The sequence below is a fragment of the Enoplosus armatus genome, chromosome 19 (genome assembly GCF_043641665.1).
Source record: "Enoplosus armatus isolate fEnoArm2 chromosome 19, fEnoArm2.hap1, whole genome shotgun sequence".
Taxonomy (NCBI): domain Eukaryota; kingdom Metazoa; phylum Chordata; class Actinopteri; order Centrarchiformes; family Enoplosidae; genus Enoplosus; species Enoplosus armatus.
The window spans coordinates 15,722,811-15,742,493 of record NC_092198.1 but is presented as its reverse complement, the minus strand read 5'-3'; the positions used below and the strand labels follow the sequence as shown (position 1 = coordinate 15,742,493).

Here is a 19,683-nt window from a genome sequence, read left to right as displayed (position 1 = left end):
ACTGCCGTGATGCTCTGAGATTTCATTTATAACGTGAGACGAGTGGTTCAGAACCTAAAAATAAAATTCACAACCGCATATTTCCTTCAGATGAGGGGAAACATGATGCACGCGAAAGCTCTTGAGAGGAAAACGACAGTAAGGAGACACTGGAGGTGGCCGGAAGTCCTGCTTTTAAATTGGAAGTATCATTCTAGCCTTGAAGAGACTGGGGGGAAACAAACAAACGGAGACAAAACCTAATAAAAGTCACAAGTTAATTGGGACGTTTGTTCCTCGTGTCTGGGCTGAAATGTGTCATAATGAACAAATATTAAAGTCTTGTTGCTCCACTTTTGTTCCCAGGAATGAAACTTAAAGGACACTGGCTCTCCAGGTGCGTTTTAACATCACTGTCGTTCTTCTGTCAAAAAGATAAAAAAAAAAAAGAAAACAAAAACACGCTTTAATAGTTCATTAACTAAATGGACACGCTGCCTTCATATTAGTATCTGTGAGGCCGGCGTGTCCGTGTCTGTGGCCGCTGCCTCCGCGCTGCTCGCCGGCCCGCTGCCGCTCATGATCACGCTGGTTTTGTTGAGCTCAGAAACGTCCAAGTGTCCGTCAGAGTTTTCCTCCGGAGCCTCGTCGGATTCGCACTCGCTGCCGCCGTCGCTCTCGCACTCGGACTCCGCCGGCTCTTTGGACTCCCTGCTGCCGGCCTCAGGCGCACTCTTGTCCGGCTGCTCCTTCTCCTTGTCCTTCTGGGCCTGGGCCTCTTTGGAGTGCCTCCACTTCATGCGTCTGTTCTGAAACCACACCTTCACCTAAACACACACACACACACTGTTAGATTAGACTTTTCCTGTACCTAATACAGTGACATACAGCTGCAGCCTTTTTGCAGAGTCCCTGTATTTACTTTCAATTTAAAGGTACAATTTGAGCAGAGTCTTATGAATAATTTGGCACATTAGGTCTAATTCACACTCTCTTAAATCTTTTGGATATCATGACTTTTTCTTACTCTTTCCATCCCTTGTTGTGAGGAAATATAGGCATTTTTCAAAAGCTAACCAGTGTCCAGGAACATTTAATTTAACCAGATAAGTCTCCTTGAGGTGTGCGGCCTCTTTTCCAAAAGGAGATCTGATCAAGACAGCAGCATAAAAAGTGTAAATCCAGTGCAGAAATGTTGATTAAAAACCATCAGACGACAGGAAAACATGTAATATTAATGAAATAAGATCATCTGTGTCAGTTTTCATTAATGTTGACGTGTTGCTGGGTGAGTTTAGGTGGCTCTGACGTTTGCAGGTTTCAGACTGAAGCGATGTAAACAATAACTGTGAGGTGTTGTTCAAGATATGGTGAGATTTGGCATTCACTGGGACGTGTCTCAGCCAATCAGGTTGCACCATACAGTCATGATGCTGCTTTGCCAACTTCAATTAAAGGTCTGGATCTGGAGCTCTTAGGCTCTTTTGTCAATTATTATTATTATTATTATTCATTCATGTTGAATACAAAGTTCTGAGTTGAATCTGTCTGAACGATCATGCAGGTTGCAAATGTGAGTTTCTTGTATATATAAAAAAAATCTTTCTGAGGAAAACAGTTCCTTCAGGTTTATGTGCGACATTATAAACCTAAATAATGTGACCTCAACTGTCCCTCAAATATGGAAGCACACATTTTAATTTCATGTCATTTCATTGGTTTGAAAGAGAGCTGCCACTGAGGACACTGAGGTCGTTGTCCACTGAACGTTTTCTGGGAATTTGGGGTTTTAGCAACCTGCGGCTGACTTGTCACACTGTAGGTATTTTATAGGCTGTTTCAAGTATTTTCAGAAGCTGAAAGAGTAAAGAAGCCTGCATATAGACCTGACATGCCATGTTGGGGATTGAGAATAAACAGGAAATATAATTCATAAAAACCAAATTATTAAATATGACAAAATCCAAATCGTTTTTCTAAGGGGGGCAAGGGGGCTCATGAATCCAGTATTTCTAACATCCTGGCTACGGCCCTGAGGTTTCCTATTGTTTTATTGTTTATTTGGATCCCCACCAAATGTTGCCTTGGCAACAGCTACTCCTCCTGGGGTCCATATACATATAATTAACACATGTTTACACTCACACTATCATACAGTGAACAATATAGTTACATCATCATCCAACAATAAAATCACATTAAAATGGAGTTAAATCGATGGACTGACAAAATAATAGTAATAGAAAATATAATCTCAGTTCATTTGCTCACTTACTTTTCTTATTTGTTTTGCAGGCCTGTCTGAAAGGACAGCTGTTTCTTAAACCATTGTTTTGTAGACAATAAACCTTGTAAAACCTTGAATCATTCAAGGTGTAATCCAAATATAAAAACCCGTACAGGTTAAATTTCCTCTGGAGCTGCTTCTTACCTGAGCGTCTGTCAGCCCGAGCATCGCAGCCAGCTGCTTCCTGTCTGGCTTGGTGACATATTTCTGTACTTCAAATCTCTTCTCCAGTCCTTTCCTCTGCAGGTTTGAAAACACGGCCCTCGACCACGACCGTTTCCTCTTGTACGTCTGTGGCATGGTGTCTTTTGTGAGGACAGCATAGGGACCTGAAAGACACGAGAGCGACATGCGGTTCAAACAAAAAGGAGGAGGGGAAACCGGAGGAAGATTCACTGCAGGTGTCTCACACCTCCAAACAGAGAGCTGGACGGGCCAGTTTCCTGTCTGTCACAGTCCTACATGTGGTGGCTACCTGGGAAGGTGTCCTGAAACTGATGCTGGCCTGATTGCCTGCTGCTGCTGCCTAGTGAACTCATCATGGAGGACGCGTCGCTCATCCCGTGGTCTATGGAGGAGAAGTACTGGCTGGCCGGAGGCTGAACGGGGATGTGGATCCCTGACTGACGGTTCGAGCTAACGATGGATGTGAGATCTGTTACAGAGCGAGAGATGAGGGGCTTCAGTCAGGAAAGGGTTATCGCAATGACACACAGGCAACCTGGGGGGGCAAGATGGTCTTGTTTTTTTAGAGAAACCATCCTGCAAATTCATAGCCTGGGTTCAAGCGTGTGTTTGAGGAAACTTCCAGCTGCATGGCTGCTGTTTGTAGCTGATCCTGACCTCTGACCTCTCTGGTTAGGGGGGGGCAAAAGAGGAGAGAGCTTCCCCACAGGACTCCTTAAAGTGCATATTATGAGTCAGTGTATGTGCGCTCTTACTGCTCTGTGAACAACTCTGTCAGTGTTATAAACTGCTAGGTGACTTTACACACATGAAAAGTTAATAGTTGCTGCTAGTTTGCTGCTTTCAGTTTCTAAAGTTTGGACATGATTTAGTCTTGTTTTTCCTCAGTGATATTATCTTAAAAAGGCCATAAAACACAGCCCTATTTATTGTTTTCCTTGGCTGACATGACAGGAAGCTTCTCTATAAACGCCACATATCTTTTTGTAAACTCAGCGTGAAATAAAATCTCTCCTCACCTCTTAATGACGACTTGTCTTTGCCCTTTGGATCAAAGTCTGTCGACAATATCCGATCAATTCCGAATTTGAGGTCTTTGCTTGAAGGCGGGGGGGCTTGTTGGGAGTTAAACGCAGTTCTGGAGACTGATGTGAGCTGTAGTCCGTGTCTGTGGTAAGGAGACGCCGGACTCACCCTCGCGCCGTACACCGACGGCTCCGGCGCGACAGGAGAAGGGCGCAGCGGCGAGCCGCCGGAGTGCCCCTGCTGCTGCTGCTGCTGCTGCGCGCGGTGGTGGTGGTGGTGGTGTCCCATGTGCACCATGAGGGCCGACGACCCCGGGATGTTCTCTGCATCTCCAGCCTGCAAAATGTCTGCGATGCAAAACGAGGGTTTCTTCATCGTATCCACAGCGAAGCCCCCTGCGCAGTACGCAGACCAGAGACTAAAGTTTGACGCGTAAAACGGGTTGAGCCCGGCCGTGTACATCCCGCCGCCTCTAATGCGTCTGATTGTTTGTCAGAAGAGGGAATGAACGGACAGGCATGTAAAAAAAGCAGGGGCAGCGTTTTAGGGGGATAGATGACCGTCCTCTTTGTGTCAGTGCCAAAATCGCTCTCCCAACTCTGAAATCCAAACCCTGAAGCTCCACTCTGAAGTTCCTCCGCTGACACTGATTGGTTGCTCTCTGAGCCAATGGATGTTTTGCATTTGCTCACATCACGCCCTTGCAAATGAGGATGATGTGTAACGCACACACGCACGCACACACACACACACACACACACACTTCGGAGCAATTTTGATCCTGAGATGATGGATTGATCACTTAAAGAGAACAGCCACCCATCACCGCACTAAAAACGAAAACATGCGTGGACTCTCATGCTAATTTCGATTTTTCCTTTTGGATATAAACGATATCTCTCTCCTGAGGCGAGCACATGTGCAGCGGACCTAAATATTTTCAAGAAAGTCTTTAATCTGTCAGTCTTCAACACAAAATACCCATATTGCTCCGCAAAAAAAAAAAGAAAAAGTAAGGTCATGTAAAAGAATTTAAAAAAAAAGTAATATATACCTGTTCAATAATTAACTGTACAAGATGGACGTGCGGTGCAATCACCCCCCCCCCCCCCCGCCCAGGAGCGCCTCTATTAGCTCCCGCTCATCCTGTTGTTGATGGGCTGTGATTCGTGTTAAATGAGCGGATATTCCTGCTAGATTTGGCCCCAAAATAGAACCTGTTTCAGTATTTTAGGATACAGCAGAAATCCTTATTTCTTCCGGAGCAGAGGGGGGGACTTTTATAATGACTGTTAGAACTTCCCTTTTTCAATATTTGTGCAACTTTATCTCGACCTGCAAGTTGCACGGTGACGCAAATCCGTCCCCATGCTCATAATAAACAGAGGAAACTGATTCCCCTCTAAAACCAAAACACAATTAACTTCAGAGGCGATACTTCATCCGCAAGGCCCCTCAAGATTCACACGCTGGGTCCCGGCCAGTGAGATTTTTATAATCAGTATTATTTTTGAAACCGTGAAAATGCTTCTGCGATTTCTCCCGCGGCGTCTTGAACGTGAGTTTGGCTTCATTCACCTAAAACAACACGTTTTTAATATCTGCAATAATAACTTTTAGAATCGGGTTCAGGTGTGAGTTTATATACTTTCTATAGTTTTTTTTTTAACTGTCAATTAAAATGAACTCTCCCGCTTTCACTGTCCTGCCTTGATACTGTTTGTCCCCCCCCCCCCCCCCCCCCCTCAAAAATAACTCTCCGATCGCATGTTTCTCTTGCATGTGTTGAGACAATGGCTTCTGAAGCCCGCATTCATTTAGTCTTGATTCATGCGGGCGGAAGGGCCGATGACCCTGACTGCCTCCTATCATGCTGTTTTCGAGTGACACTTTTCCGGGTTAAAATTAGAAATGAGATTTAACGTTTGCCCTCCATCATGCAGTCAAAACAATCCAGGGAAGAGGATGTGGCAGACGCAGCACGCCTCGAGTTATTTCAGGTGCTGATGAGCTTTTCTTTTCAGTGGGAAGCATTCAAAAACAGGCCCCAGATCAGCCTTTACGCACAGGCGCTGGCACTGCAATAACAAGCTGCAACCAGGGAGAGGTGGGAGGGAGGATAAATTTAGCCTCAGGTTTGTTCTTTTTCAGCTACAGTATGATATCAATCCCTCGTGCAGAGGAGCATTTGTTGGTTAAGTTGAAAAAAAATAAATGTTTTTGCTGTTTTGGAAATGTGTATCTGCCTTGATCAGCTAATCATGCAAAAGAAATAAGGAAATTGTGTTTTACAGTGGAAAGAAAGAAATGGGGCAGTGAGAACAAAACATTCATTAAATTAATTCAGATTTTAAAGATGTCAGAGGAGCACACACGTCTTCATTTCCTTCCACTCCCTTCACCTTTTTGTGGAAAAAAACATCTCTTCATTTACTTCAGTGTCGATTTAAAAGTCCCCCGAAGAGACAAAAGAGTTGGAGGAAAGAAACAACTTTTAAAGTAGGATGTAAACAATATACCATCATGTGAGATAAAGTGTGAGCCACTCCACATGCTGTAACACAGACTCCATCCTTGTTTCCTGCTCTAAAAGGTGCATTTTCTCTACTTCTATTCCTAATTTATTATCCACATTCACATAAAATGAATTGCAGAGCGGCTTAAGTTTAACACCAAGAGTATTCACACACACACACAGCGAGCTGAGGGTTTCTGCAGTTCGGTCAGATGATCTCTTTTTCAGGGCAGAATCGCAGTGAAGACTGCAGACTGAGGATGCAGAAGGTAAGTGTGCTCATGAAAACATCAGGATTTACCAGAAGCTAAACATCTAATTACATTGTTTCATGCCGTTATTGTTGTTAAATTCCCCTTCAATGGAAATGACCCTTGTTTTTATATCGTGTGTGTGTTTTAATGCACCCAGCACTTTGATTTTTTTTGTGCTCTTAAGAGGAGAGAGCCATTTCACTGCATCAAAACCTGCAGCACAAAGTGTAGTTTTATAATGTACATATGAATAAACCTGAAGCTGCTGATTGCTTCTGGCCTCCTATCAATGCAGATCCATTTACTGTAGAAAAATTCAGGTCTGAAACTTTAATATTCAAAAAAAAAAAAAGAAACACGTTTGATCCACAAATCACTCGTAAAAACTGAAATATTACTTTTTCAGCCAGAGCCCTGCTGGATGCTATTATTCACCTTTATTTCCCTTTTCCGAGCCGGTCCTCTGTGGAGCTGTATAAATGATGGCAGGTGGGATTACTGCCAGTGCCAGCAACTCCTGTCTCTGGTTAGAGGACTGCGAGTGCTCGAGACTCGAGTCTGTCTTCAACAATAGAAATCTCACAGTCAATATCCAGCCTCAAAAGAGTCTGATTCTCTTCTGCTGAAGTAGTTTGGACATGATAAAATGTCAGTCACCTCATAGTTTTAGTACTTTCATGACTGTGTTTTTCCAGTTTTATTGTCTCTTCATAGATAAGCATTCAGTAGTGGAGAGTAACTACGTACATATACTCATGTACTGTACTTAAGTACCATTCTAAGATATTTGTACTTGAATCTTTCTATTTGATGTTTCTTTATACTTCATGTCAGAGCGAAACAAGTAAAGTACTTTTTACTCCACAACATTTATTTGATTTAGTAACTAGTTACTTTTCAGATTATGACTTTACACACAAAAACATAAGCATATAAATTGCATTGCTAAACTTCTAGTATGTTTTTATTTAGATAACTTTTAGGCCCAAATGGGTAAAATTATCCAAGATTTTGCAGAGAAGCAAAACATTTTATACGAACCATGTAGCAGTACTTTCTTTTCTTCTTTTCTGCCACACCTCAGATTTATGTTGAGACCTACTGGAGGGGCCTCGGGACTGAACTACGTACAGTAACTGTGTGTAAAGTAGTTAAAAGTAGCTCCACCTCAACACGCTGGAACAGTAACATGCTGCTTAGGAATTGACAAATCAGTATTAACTATCTAATAATGTCACATGCAACAACATATACTTACAATATATAAGTACTTTAAGTATATTTTGCAGATAATACTTATGTACTTTTGAATGTGGGACTTAAATAAATGATCTTCTTCCTGCTATTATCTCTGAAAATCTTGTGTTTATTAAAGACTAAATATTATATATATATATATATATATAATATATATTATTGTTGTGACAGAGATGTGATTATCATTTTCCCCTGATAACTAACAGCCACCTCCCTGTTCAATCATGATAGAAATGATGACTAGTTCAGACTGATTAGTTGCCGAATCAACTCAGAGGAGGCAGCAGCTGTTTACAGACTCTGCAGCTAATCACAGCTTAAACAAACAGCATCAAAATGAAAAGTCAAAGCATTTCTAAGACACATGCTCACTGTGGATGAAAAGAAAGCCGTGCTGCTGAGCACTGTCGACTACCTGAAGTTTAAAGCGTCTGACGGAGCCCATTGTTGTTGCCTGATTGCTCGCTGTGTGTTTTTCAGGAAGCCTTATCAGGCGCAGGAAAACTGAATGAGCACCTCGGACTGTAGCTCTGCTGGATCAGAGGCTGCAGGACAGAATTAAATGATTTCCATTATTACGCTGAGAATTATTGCTCCCCCTCTGTAAGACTCCAGCTCCAAGCCAAGATTACTATTTCTGGCAATGTTTGCCTCAGGAAGGAACCTTCGCAGATTTAATGGGACCTGGGCCATTGTACACAGCCTTCTGTATGGCACGCTGCCATCATTTCCACAGAGAGGGGTGGAGGGGTGGGGGGTGGGGGGGGTGAGGGATGTGTCTAAAGTCACTTCAAAACAAGACTGTCCCCGTTTATGTGATCCTGAGCACATCCAATATATTTCACTGAACTCTCTCTGAGGTGGAGATGAACTCAGATGGTTTTTAATTTGCATGCAGGAGTTTAAACGTCTGCTTGGCTCTGTCTTGTTCTACTTTGTGTATTTTTTTTATGAAACATGACTGGCTTCATGTTCTTAGCAGTAAAATACAAATGTCTTCATTCCATTATCTCATCTTTGCTCACCTTAAGCGTCATTCTGGACAGTACCACCATGTCAAAATACTCTATTACAAGTAAAAAGTACTGCATTAAAAACTGTACATACAGTTTAGTATTATCAGCAAAATATACTTTAAGTATCAAAAGCATAAGTATGCATGCATGAAATGGCCCCTGTGAGTTTTATATTATTGTACATTTTAGTATTTAATCAATATTACTGTCACATTATTATGTACATATCATTTTACTGTTGCAGTGGAGCTGATTTAATAAAGTTTTTGTATGTAACATGAGGGAGATCAGATAAATCTGTTTCCACGTGTTACAGCAGCAAAGAGACAAGCAACAAAGTAAGACAACAGATATTTGAAATAAATAAATAAATAAAAGATTAAAGAATGAGAGCGGTGACATTAAAAAGCTACATACAATATATACATTACAATACCTTGGACTATATAAGTGGTGTATAATTTAATATACAAAGTAACTAAAGCTGTGAAATTATAGATAGTAAAATACTGCAATACTTCCCTCCGAAATGGAGTAAAGTACTATACAATATAATAGTACTGAAGTATGTGCTCTAAAATCTTTTGTTATTTCTTATTTCGAGCCGATACATATTACATGGATATTTTTTTCCCATATGTTCAATGTAGTTAAACAGTGATTATTCCCACATATATTACATGAAACATTAATGAGCCTGTGAAGGCACTAAATGTACAAGCAGCTCCCCCCAGTGACAAAATGTTCTCCCTCCTTCTCTGATTTAATTTCCCTGAATGTGGTTTTCATTTTGATAGGAAAAAACTACAAATAAATCTGCAATTAAACAAAAAAGTAGCTGCTAATAATATGAGTGAGCAGTAGTAGTAAAAGTACTCATTCTACAGACGAATGATACATAGATTACATTACAGCTGCATTTTACTGTCATAGCTGATCGAGGTGGAGCTCATTTTAACTTGTAGTTTAGTGCAGTGGTTCTCAACCTAAGGGTCTGATACATTTGTATTTGTTTTCTGGACTTTTCTCCAATGTTTTTTTTGTGAAATATTGGATGATTTTACCTCAAACTGCTTGATTTTCTTTCAAATAAACCATCTGAGAAGTTTAAATGTCTCTTTGGTGGAAATGCAAACAACTACGAAGTCACAAGGCAAAAAGTTAAAGTACGATTGAGTGTATATGTGTTTTAAATGGAATCTCAATCTGTGAAAAGTAACTATATCGGTCAAATAAATGCAGTGGAGTTCAAATACAGTACAAATAAGTACAATATTGCCCTCTGAAATGTAAATGAGTAGAAGCATAAAGTGGCATAAAATGGAAATACTTCTTGAGTACTCGGCCACATTCCACCACTGCTTTTGTTTCTGTATGAAGGCAAGTTGCAGACAGAGAAATAATCATACAGCAAACACAACCTTGAAACTCTCACAGGAGAAACCACATCAATTCTACTGTTTTCAGCTTTCCGTAGGTGTTGATTTTTATACAAATGATGTGGAGTTGCCTGTTGATTGGAGAAGTGTTTCTCCAGCCTCTAAAATGAGTGTCACACTGGCTCAGTGTGGACTTACAGGTGATGACTTGTAAACTCTCAGTGGTAAATGAATGCGTTTCTGCACTAATAACTTACTGATAACCCAAATGACAGGACTTCTCTTTATTAACTTAACAATATTGCAGGTAGACGCACTGAGAATGGCTCCACTGATCACAGGAAGAGCATAAATCCCATCACAGCCCTGTGTTTCCTTTTGTGGTAGCAGTTTTCCCTCTCAGCTCTGCACAGAGTTTAAAACATTAAGTGGTCATTAGCTGGACATTGGAGTGCTAGACTAATCACACTCACCCCAGCCTGCCCTCCGCTGTAAACAACCTAAAGGAGCTGCTTTAATGGAAGCTTTTAAATATGATGGTGACTCGGTGCCTTTGAGCAAAACCATCTGTTTACATTAAAACAGATTAAAGTCGCCTCTTGTGCGGCGGGTTCGGGGCCCTTCTGCAGCTCCAGTGTGCAAATGTACACACGGTTAAATCACATGTACTGTAAGCAGCGCGGGAGGAGAGACTAATGGAAACACAAAAGGTCATAATAACAAACCATTAGGCCTGCTGCTGCAGAGAGGTGGCGAGCTGTCCCGAGGAGCATAACCACTGCAAAAAACATCAAAACATAACATTTAAGTCAGATATGTTTGAAATATCTTTTTTTAATTAAGTGCAAAATGTGATCCTAGAAGTGAGCATGCGTAGTTGAGGAGTGTGCAGCCATTTAACGAGGGGAAAAGAAAGCAGACAATACCTAAAATAAAATGTAATTGTTTCTAATTGTTTTGCATTGTGCACCTGGTTCCAAAATGTCTTTATTCAACAAAATAATGTGGCAAAAAGCTACAGATGAGCATGTGTGTGCTTGCAGAGTTAAAATGACTTCAGGAGATGCAAAGCAGAGCATCTCAACCCGCAGCTGTAATAGTTCACAGCTCGGCCCGAAGTCAATCCGCGGCTGCGCAGCGGCGGAAAAACGCCATTCGTCAGCCGAGAAACTCCAAACAGCCGCAGGTCTGAAGGTGCAGAGCAGAGAGGTTCACCCTCCTGCACACAAGACTGTGTCCGCACATCAGTTACACAATTATATTCAAAACTACATTATGATTGTGTATTAAATGTTTTTTTTTTTTTTTTTTTTTTTTTAAAAAGCCTATTTCTGCACTGGGAGTGTTAGATGAAAAATAAAAAAGTAAAATAGAACCAAAATGAATGGGATTTCCTTGAAGTGCTCTTTAGTTAATATTTCTGTCTATCTATCTATCTCAGGGCTTCACAGGCTTATTTGGTGCTCTGGGTTTTTAACAGCAGGTCAGTTTGTCTCAGGGGAGGACAGATCGCATCGGGACAAATTTGTCCAGAAAACAGCTACTGGAAATGTTTTTCCACGCTGTCCCAGGAGCGTCTTCTGCGCTCCTTTGGCTTATCTTACTTTATTTAGTTTTTTATGTCGGAGGCTGCAGATCTTGATCCAACTCTCTAGCTGCGCTATAAACACATTTCCATAAAACGGAATTTGCTTCACATCTGTGTTTTTTTTTATCTGCTTTATGAACACACTGGCTTTAAGCAAAAGCTTAACATTTAAAATAAAATTGGCTCAACTTTTGAATTCAGACTGTTCCTTAAAGAAAAACACTCCTTAGCCTGTATAATATTTCTATATGGTCTGTGGTGAGCAACCTAATCCTGCAAGATATTGTCTCAGCATATTTCAAGTTTACTTGCAAACATTTATATTTAAATATATATTTACAGCAGAGTCCCTGTGCTTTATGGCCATACTGTTACTGTAGACAACTTAATGTAATGTCCTTTTTCCTCAGTACATCGTCAAGGTAGCAGCTCATAACCAAAACCAGACGCACACAATGACGAGCTGCGCTTCAGTTTTTAGCAAAACGTCGCCATCTAGCGGTCATGTTGTGTTTTACTGTGACAGAGTCCAAACTGGGCTGCAGTGTGTGTGTGTGTGTGTGTGTGTGTGTGTGTACGTTGATTTTGGACTGACACATAAAGCAAAATAACCAAGTAATCAAAAATACAATAAAATAAAACAAAAAAAATAAAGAAGGACCCACAATGGTTCTCTTCCATACAGCCAACGGCCCACTAGTTAATGAATTAATGACATACTTTACATAGATAAGATCATGGTGATCATTTTCTTCGTTAAAATGACTTTCACCTTGTATAAATCTGTCCGTAACTCTTCACACAGGTAAATAAAAACAACCGATAATTTATGGTTTTGTTCCAAAGTTGCTGATTCCACTTAATCTGCAATGACATTAATAACTTCTTCATCAGTGTGTTAATGTGGTTAATTAATACAAATCAGCGTGTATCTGGTCAGTTAACACATCTTCCTTCATCCTGCTCCCGGAGCTGGACCGGGGTCATGTGTGTGGATCTCGGGGGACTCCCGGGTTTAACCTTTGACCTCCAGTAAAGCGTGAGGCCGGTCTTCGGGGAGGATGTTGGGTCGACTCAGGAAGCGAAGGCAGGTGTCAGCTGCTGGTGTTGAGACTGGTGGGACTGGTGACACTGGACCCTTTTACTGGGCGGTCACTTCACTGGGCTGGTATTTTTTTTGTCTGAAGTTTCACCTTATTAGAGCCAATGTTAATGGTCATGTATATTTAACATATGTTCACTTAAAACACATAATTTTATAGTGTTCATTATATCAGTATATATTATTATCATCAGTCCTGTCCTTAATACAGTTTGGATGGATCTCATACAGGACTGATGATAATAATATATACTGATATAATGAACACTATACAAACTGTATTAAGAAGAACACACCTGGGCCTAAAAGCAACCAATTGTTATTTTCTTTTAAATTGATCTGTGGATTATTTTTTTAGTATAGGAAATGTCATAAAATGGTAAAAAAAATGACCATCACAAGTTCTGAGAGCCACGATGATGTCTTAAAACATCTTGTTTTGTGCCACCAACAGTCCAAAACCCAAAGATATTTGGGATTTACAAAGCTATAAAGCACAGATCACAAATCAGCATTCTTCACAGGCGAAAAGCTGGAAACAGAGAATATTTGCCATATAAACTGTGATGATAACTTGATCTTTCTGTCGACAACTTCTTTCACCTCTAAACACGATGTTGTACCTACCTAATCACGCAGCACAAACATGTTTCAAGATTTTCTGGGTTGTTTCAGAAGTGTATATATTTTTAAGTCATTATATTACATCATATCCACAGACTGCAGTTTTCTGCAGGCCTGAGTGAAGAGCCATTACACCATTCAGCAATTGTGATTTAATGACAGTTCCCTTTTTTCTTAGTGTACGTTACGGCCAACGCCTTAGACAACTTAACAGAGAAGGATTTACAATAACAAGTGCAAATCACTTTGTGTAGGAGGTCTGCATCTTAACACACGTCCATGTACAGATAAATCAACACAAATTAGAGATCAAATATACAGATATTTTCTTGTAAAACTGCTTCTCTGCAAACATTATTCAACTAAATTGAGATGTAAAAAAATGACTGCAGTCTGATTACAAAGGAAATGTTGAGCTACTGTAATACTCTGTTGTACCTTCACACGGTAGCAAATTGGCATTCAGTGCACAATATCCACATTTGGCAAAATCATACTACACAGTCAGCAACATTTACAAAATAAAAACCCATTCTTAAAACAGATCGCCCTGCATAAAATGTGCATACAAGACTGAGCAGATGTTAAAGTCCTTCTCAGAAACAATGTGACAAAGAAGAAAATCTGCTTCAAAATTCAAAAAGATGTTGGCGTTCATCTTGTGTGACAGTCATTTTCATAAACCTGTGATTCAGTGATTTAACACTAAGTCAGTTCAAGGTTCTTTTTTAAAAATAAAAAATACGTAAGAGGGTCAGGAGCAAATGTTGAGACTGGCTACACATCATTTTTTGTTTTGTTTCAGAAGGACACAACTAAACTGTCCATTTCTAAACTGAACCAGTCCCTTAAAAAAACACATTTTAACAGAAAAGCTCCTGCAGACTGCCCTCACTACCGTCCGTGAAGTAATAGTTTAACATTCATTCGCTTTCGTGCCCAGAGTTACATGAGCCGATTGATTCCCAAAATGTGGAACTATTCCTTTCAGAGAGTGTGCACACTCCCACATGTTACAACATTGAGTGAGGTCAGTTAAAATCTGAGGCGTGAACAAAACAAATATTTAAAAAGAGACTATCCCTGGCAGCACACATGAGAGGTGCAGTGTCTTTGACAGACAGTCCAGTACGCTGGGACGCCGTCTGAGCTCAGCGTGTCGACTGTTAACAAGTCTTAGCTCTCGTCACCTGCCTGCACGCTGCCGTCACCCAGCAGTCTCTCTCTTTCTTCTGGGCCGTTCACCTCCTCTCTGTTCACCAGTGCAGCGCAGCACGGTATCCTGGCCAGCAGGGGGCGGTGCAGTCCGTTGTAGAGCGCCGTGCCGAGCAGCAGGACCAGGAAGCCCAGCACCTGCAGGCCCTGAAACTGCTCCCAACCCAGCGCCAGGCTCACGGCCCAGATGACGAGCGTGCGCAGGCTGTCCAGCACCATGCGGGTGGTGGCGCTGATCTCCTTGGTGACGCTGATCCCGGCAAAGTTGAAGAAGGCGATGCTGACCGTGTTGCCCAGCAGAGCCAGCAGGATGAGAGGCTGGTGCCCAATCTGACAGAAGGCGTCCAGAGCATCCTCCAGGACGTGCCGAGGGTTGTCGCTGAAGTCACCGACGTAGATGAAATACATCGGGATGAGGAGCAGCGACAGGACGAAGAACCCAAACAAACCTGGACACAGAGAGCAGAACTCAATATGACCTGTAACAGTGGTTCAGTAAGTAGCTCCTTTTGCTCAATGTTGTATAACTTTCAAACTGTTTAAATGACCATTTATATTTTGTCTTTTGGCGCACTTTCAGAATCAGAATCAGAAACACTAACTTTGTTACTATTTTCTACTATACTAATTTTACTAAAATTATTTTGACTAAAAAAATACTATACTAATTCTACTATACAAATTTCTAACTTTGTTTTGAAAAGTGCTACATGAATAAAGTTTAATATTATTATTATTATTGTTCAGTTATTCAAAAGACAGAGAGGACAAGAAAAAGACGAGAGGAAAGTCTGAAAAAGTAAGAATAACTTTGGTTTGGTCTTGCTGCTTTGTTCGCTTGTTATTAATCTTGCAAACCCTCAGATTTCTCTCGTGGCTCCTTGTTGGGATCCTGACTATTGACCTATTATTAAAGGCAATAACTTGATACAAATGGCTCTTTGTACACTGTGGAGAAAGTGTGAGAAGGTCCTACTTTCTTCTTTTGCATATAGTGTGAATCTAATTATGTTAAAGGATATCTAATACTCTACACATTAGATATATAGAAATATCTATATAATATCTATTATAGATATTTCTATCTTTACCTGCTGGAAAACGATGATAATACGAGTCTATCTGCCGTCATTCTTTGACGTTTGACCTTTGCCTTCCTCATTATTTACTTGTTAACATTGGCAGTTCAGGAATTTGGCTACTTGTGTACTTCTGTGTCCTTTTTGTGTGTTTGTGTGTTGAGGGGCTGCAATATCAAAAGGTTTAGGTCAAAAGTTTCTTGCAAGAGCACAAACCAAATGCCTCCAACACACATTACATGTAACTGCAGATGAACAACTGCTGTACCTTCAATACCAACAGCCCGAAGAGGATGGACATCATGTTTGTAGACAAACTTTTCCTCCAGGACCATCTGTACGGAAACAATGACCTGAGCTATGATGATCAGAAGGTCTCCTGCAGGACAGAAGCGAGAAAGTCATGTTTTATTTACAGCTTTTTCAGTGTACTGTAGTTTCATGTTGTACAGAGGTTAGGGTTAATTTTATAGATTTGATAAGCAGACACGTTTCCTCCTCTACTGTATCATCATGTTGTTGTCCTGCAACACCATGGATCAAATACAGAGTTGATTACTGCAAAAACTAAAACACAAAATAAGTCAAATCCACCTTACCTGTGATGATGTCACTGAGTTTGTGTGTGTCGTCTCTGTGCCCGCTGAAGAAGTCGGCGAGGCCCACGATCACCAGGCCCAGGATGGTGGTGAGGATGCCGAACCACTGGCTGGGTGCCAGGCGTCGCCCCAGGAACGCCACAGAAAGCAGACCAGTAAAGATGATGACGGCTCCGCGCAGCATCTGGAAGCTGGAGGCGCTGGTCATGTTGAGAGCTGGACACCGGAAAAAACACAGGACGGACACAATTTAATTTTATACATCTTTGAATACATGCTTTCTTTTCCAGGACACATAAACAAACAATCCATGCAGCCCAACAAAGTGGCTGCATACCACTAAGAAAAACAATATCATCTTTGACTTAATTATCTCCTTTCCTGATGGAAGGATTCTTTAAACAGAAGTAGATAATCTATTCTGTTTGGCTGAACCACAGAGACTTGTCTCACTGTCATTACATTTGACCTTTGAGGGGCAGAATAGATCCAGACAAAAGCTTTCAAAAGCTCATGTTTGACCAAAAACATCATTAAAACAACAAATGAGCTCTTTAAACAAGCATCAGTTTTGTGAACATTTAGCAGATAAAGGCTGAAGGTAAAGGGTAAAGGTCACTCACCAACATACATGATGGAGGTGGCCGTCATGTCACACATGGCGGGTGGGAAGAAGAGGAGGGGGTTGAAGGTCTGGCCCGGGTTCATCTTGGGCTCTGGGCTACGTCTGTCATGGCAAAGTAAGATGTAGAAGACAGCGAGACAGCTGAACTCGCCCAGAAACATGCCCACCGCCTGGACACAGAGACACGGACACACACTCTAATTTACTTTTCTGACTGGAAACAGCAGTTGACAAGACGATCACTGACTGGATTTTACAACAGAACAATTTGTTTTACTGATAATTATATTAAGTATTAGGAATATATAAACAAGTTTTCCATTTAATAAAAGAAGCTAAGCTTCTCAAAGTCCAATGTTGTCTAAACACAAGCAGCTGTGTCAGAACTAAGCTAAACTAAAATAAACCAAAATGTTTATTTAAATCAGAAACTATCTGATCTCAAACCAGGAGTTTGATGCCAGTTTTTTGACAGTATTTAATAATTGTGGCACAGACACATTTTGGTCAGAACCAAGAAAGCTTCCCTTTCCTGTCACTCGCAGTTTATGACTTTACCTGTACAAATGGGTGGGAGAAGGTGTGTTTAGGGTCATCATGGCAACCCTTTGCTGAGAACAAGTCAGCCCATCTGTCAGACAAGAAGGCAAGTTGATTACAACTTAACTACAACATAGAAAACATAAAAATGAGAGAGGGGTTTCCCACACAGCAGTGAAGTGGCAGAAAATTAATGGGCAATTATTTAGACTTTTTCCCATAACCAAACAAGTGATGTAGTAAAAAAAATCAGCAGATTCATTGATAATGAAAATAATAAATAATAATAATAATAATATATGCTAGTTTTCACTTTTCTCTTTTTGGATTAATTCACATTTTTCCTGCGTTTGACGAGCAACCAACTGACAAACAGCAGTGTGAAGAGGATTTCTGCTGCTCTCATTGAATTTGTTTCGCTGCGCCTGCACATAAAAACATTGTACAGTGAGACAATATGATTTGACAAAGTTGAAGTTAATGAATAGTTGAGTATAACTTTTATAGTCAGAGAGTCAGAGGCAGCGTGATCAGCATGTGAGCGTCCTGTCTGCTTCAAAATGCAAGACAAGGGAATATGGGCCTGAAAGGTGATGATGCAGCACTTCCCTCAAATGCAACCACATCTGAGCTCATCAATACGAGACGTAAACTAGACTGGGCCTGTTGACTGGTTCAAATCTGTCCTGTTTATTAGTAGTCACTGTGTTTTGTGTTAAATATCTTCATATGGTACATGTTTGCATGAAATGACAGAGGGAACTTGCACCAAAACTATCAACCTTCATACTGTAACTGATCTGAGCTGCAGGGCTTTAAACCAGCGAGGAGGTTTCAGGTGACTGCAGTGAAACTTTACCTGTTAGTTGCTGTATTGGCTTGTTTTATCTGACACACTATGTCGACACAAAGCATGCACCTTTGATTTTCGCTCAGCTGACTAGACCCACAAAAAGGACAGAGAAGTGCGTGTCAGACAGCAGAGCTGACATCACAGATTATTGGGGAAGTAAAAATAGCTGAATTTCTGAAAACTCTTCCTATTGAGACAAAAAATGGAAGAGGACTCAAATATATTGAAACAATTAAGACATCCCAAATAAATCATTTAAGTTATTTATCAATAAAAAATACAAAATTCCAGCTTCTCAAATGTGAGGATTTGTACAGTTGTATATATCTGTAAATTGCAATTTGAATAGGTTTTTTGAGGTCTGGGAAGATGTAAAAGGGTATTTTCCACTATTTTTGGATGTTTCAAAGACCAACGGATTAATCAAATTAAGAAGAACAATAATTGTTAATGAAAATAGTTGTTTGTCGCAGCCCTGAAATATATGAGGAGTCATTTCAGGACTAAAAGGTTGATAAATGGATTGTGGATGGATGTTTTTGAGGCCAAATGATGATGAAAATGATTATTAGATGCAGCCCTAACATATAAGATGACTAACATTTAATGCCAGCTTCTGTGTTTACATGTGACCTACAATCAGTCTGTCACTTAACCTGAGTCATGTCCCATCAAACACAGGTAGCCCATGACATTGACTCCGTTTATTTATTTATTTATTTTACTCTACCATTAGCCACTGTAACATCTGACTTTAGATAAACCTGTTTGAATCCCATCAGCGGGTGCTTCCTGGCAGCAATCTTATCAGGTTTGTCAATAACATAGAAATGTCTGTCCTCACACACACATCAGCTCCCTGACAAAGACGGAAACTGCAGCATCTCATCACACTAACAGCCTGATAACGATGTTTATATTAGCAGCTTGTGAAGCTAACAAGCTAACAAGCCATTAGCTTGTTATTTAGCAGCTAACGTTACCTGCTAGTAGATACAGTAGCTACAACTACAAGTGGATTAACTACATGCTAGTAACGTTACTCTGAAACAAAAACGTAATAAACCAACTAGCTCAATTAACCAGCTAGCTAAATAATCAGGTAATAAGCACTACAGTTAACGGCCATTCACATTTTGTGTTGAAACATTGGTCCAACTCTGTTTTAGCTCCTACAGTGAAACCCTCTTTAACTATAAACACATGACACCAGTAGAAAAACATAATTCAATCTACTCACTTTGCCGATAATGTGTTGATGGAGCCAGTTGTGAGCATAAGTCCCGCAAGGAACAGCTGGTATTTTGTCCAAGCCATGTTTGGACGTGTGAATGGGACCAACAAAACCAGGCACAGACGACAGCCAAGTTGTTTTCTGTTCAAAGAGACCCAGGTTGTTATTCTCTCTCTCTCTCCGTGCGCTCTGCTCTGCCTGTAAACGCCACATGACAGCGCAGTCAGCTGACCGCTGCGCAAACTACACGCTGCATTCATGACCTGTCGGAAATGACGGAACAGACCATGCAGGATGAGGGTACAAGTGAAAATCAATGAAGGCA

General features: G+C 40.7%; 2 protein-coding genes across 2 annotated transcripts; both read right to left on the bottom strand.

The window, feature by feature from the left end:
• Positions 1-479: 479 nt before the first annotated feature.
• Positions 480-3,940, bottom strand: hlx1 (H2.0-like homeo box 1 (Drosophila)). The gene is made up of 4 exons (XM_070926229.1): positions 3,472-3,940; positions 2,742-2,921; positions 2,411-2,595; positions 480-806 (listed from the first exon to the last, which is right to left on the bottom strand). Exons 1-4 carry the CDS (start codon positions 3,938-3,940, stop codon positions 480-482), a joined length of 1,161 nt encoding a protein of 386 aa, XP_070782330.1.
• A 9,353-nt stretch (positions 3,941-13,293) lies between these two features.
• On the bottom strand, positions 13,294-19,441 carry slc35f6 (solute carrier family 35 member F6). The gene is made up of 6 exons (XM_070926119.1): positions 19,365-19,441; positions 17,290-17,362; positions 16,730-16,901; positions 16,107-16,322; positions 15,776-15,886; positions 13,294-14,877 (listed from the first exon to the last, which is right to left on the bottom strand). The coding sequence occupies exons 1-6, from the start codon at positions 19,439-19,441 to the stop codon at positions 14,390-14,392; spliced, it is 1,137 nt and encodes a 378-aa protein (XP_070782220.1). The 3' UTR covers positions 13,294-14,389.
• Between the last annotated feature and the right edge of the window lie 242 nt (positions 19,442-19,683).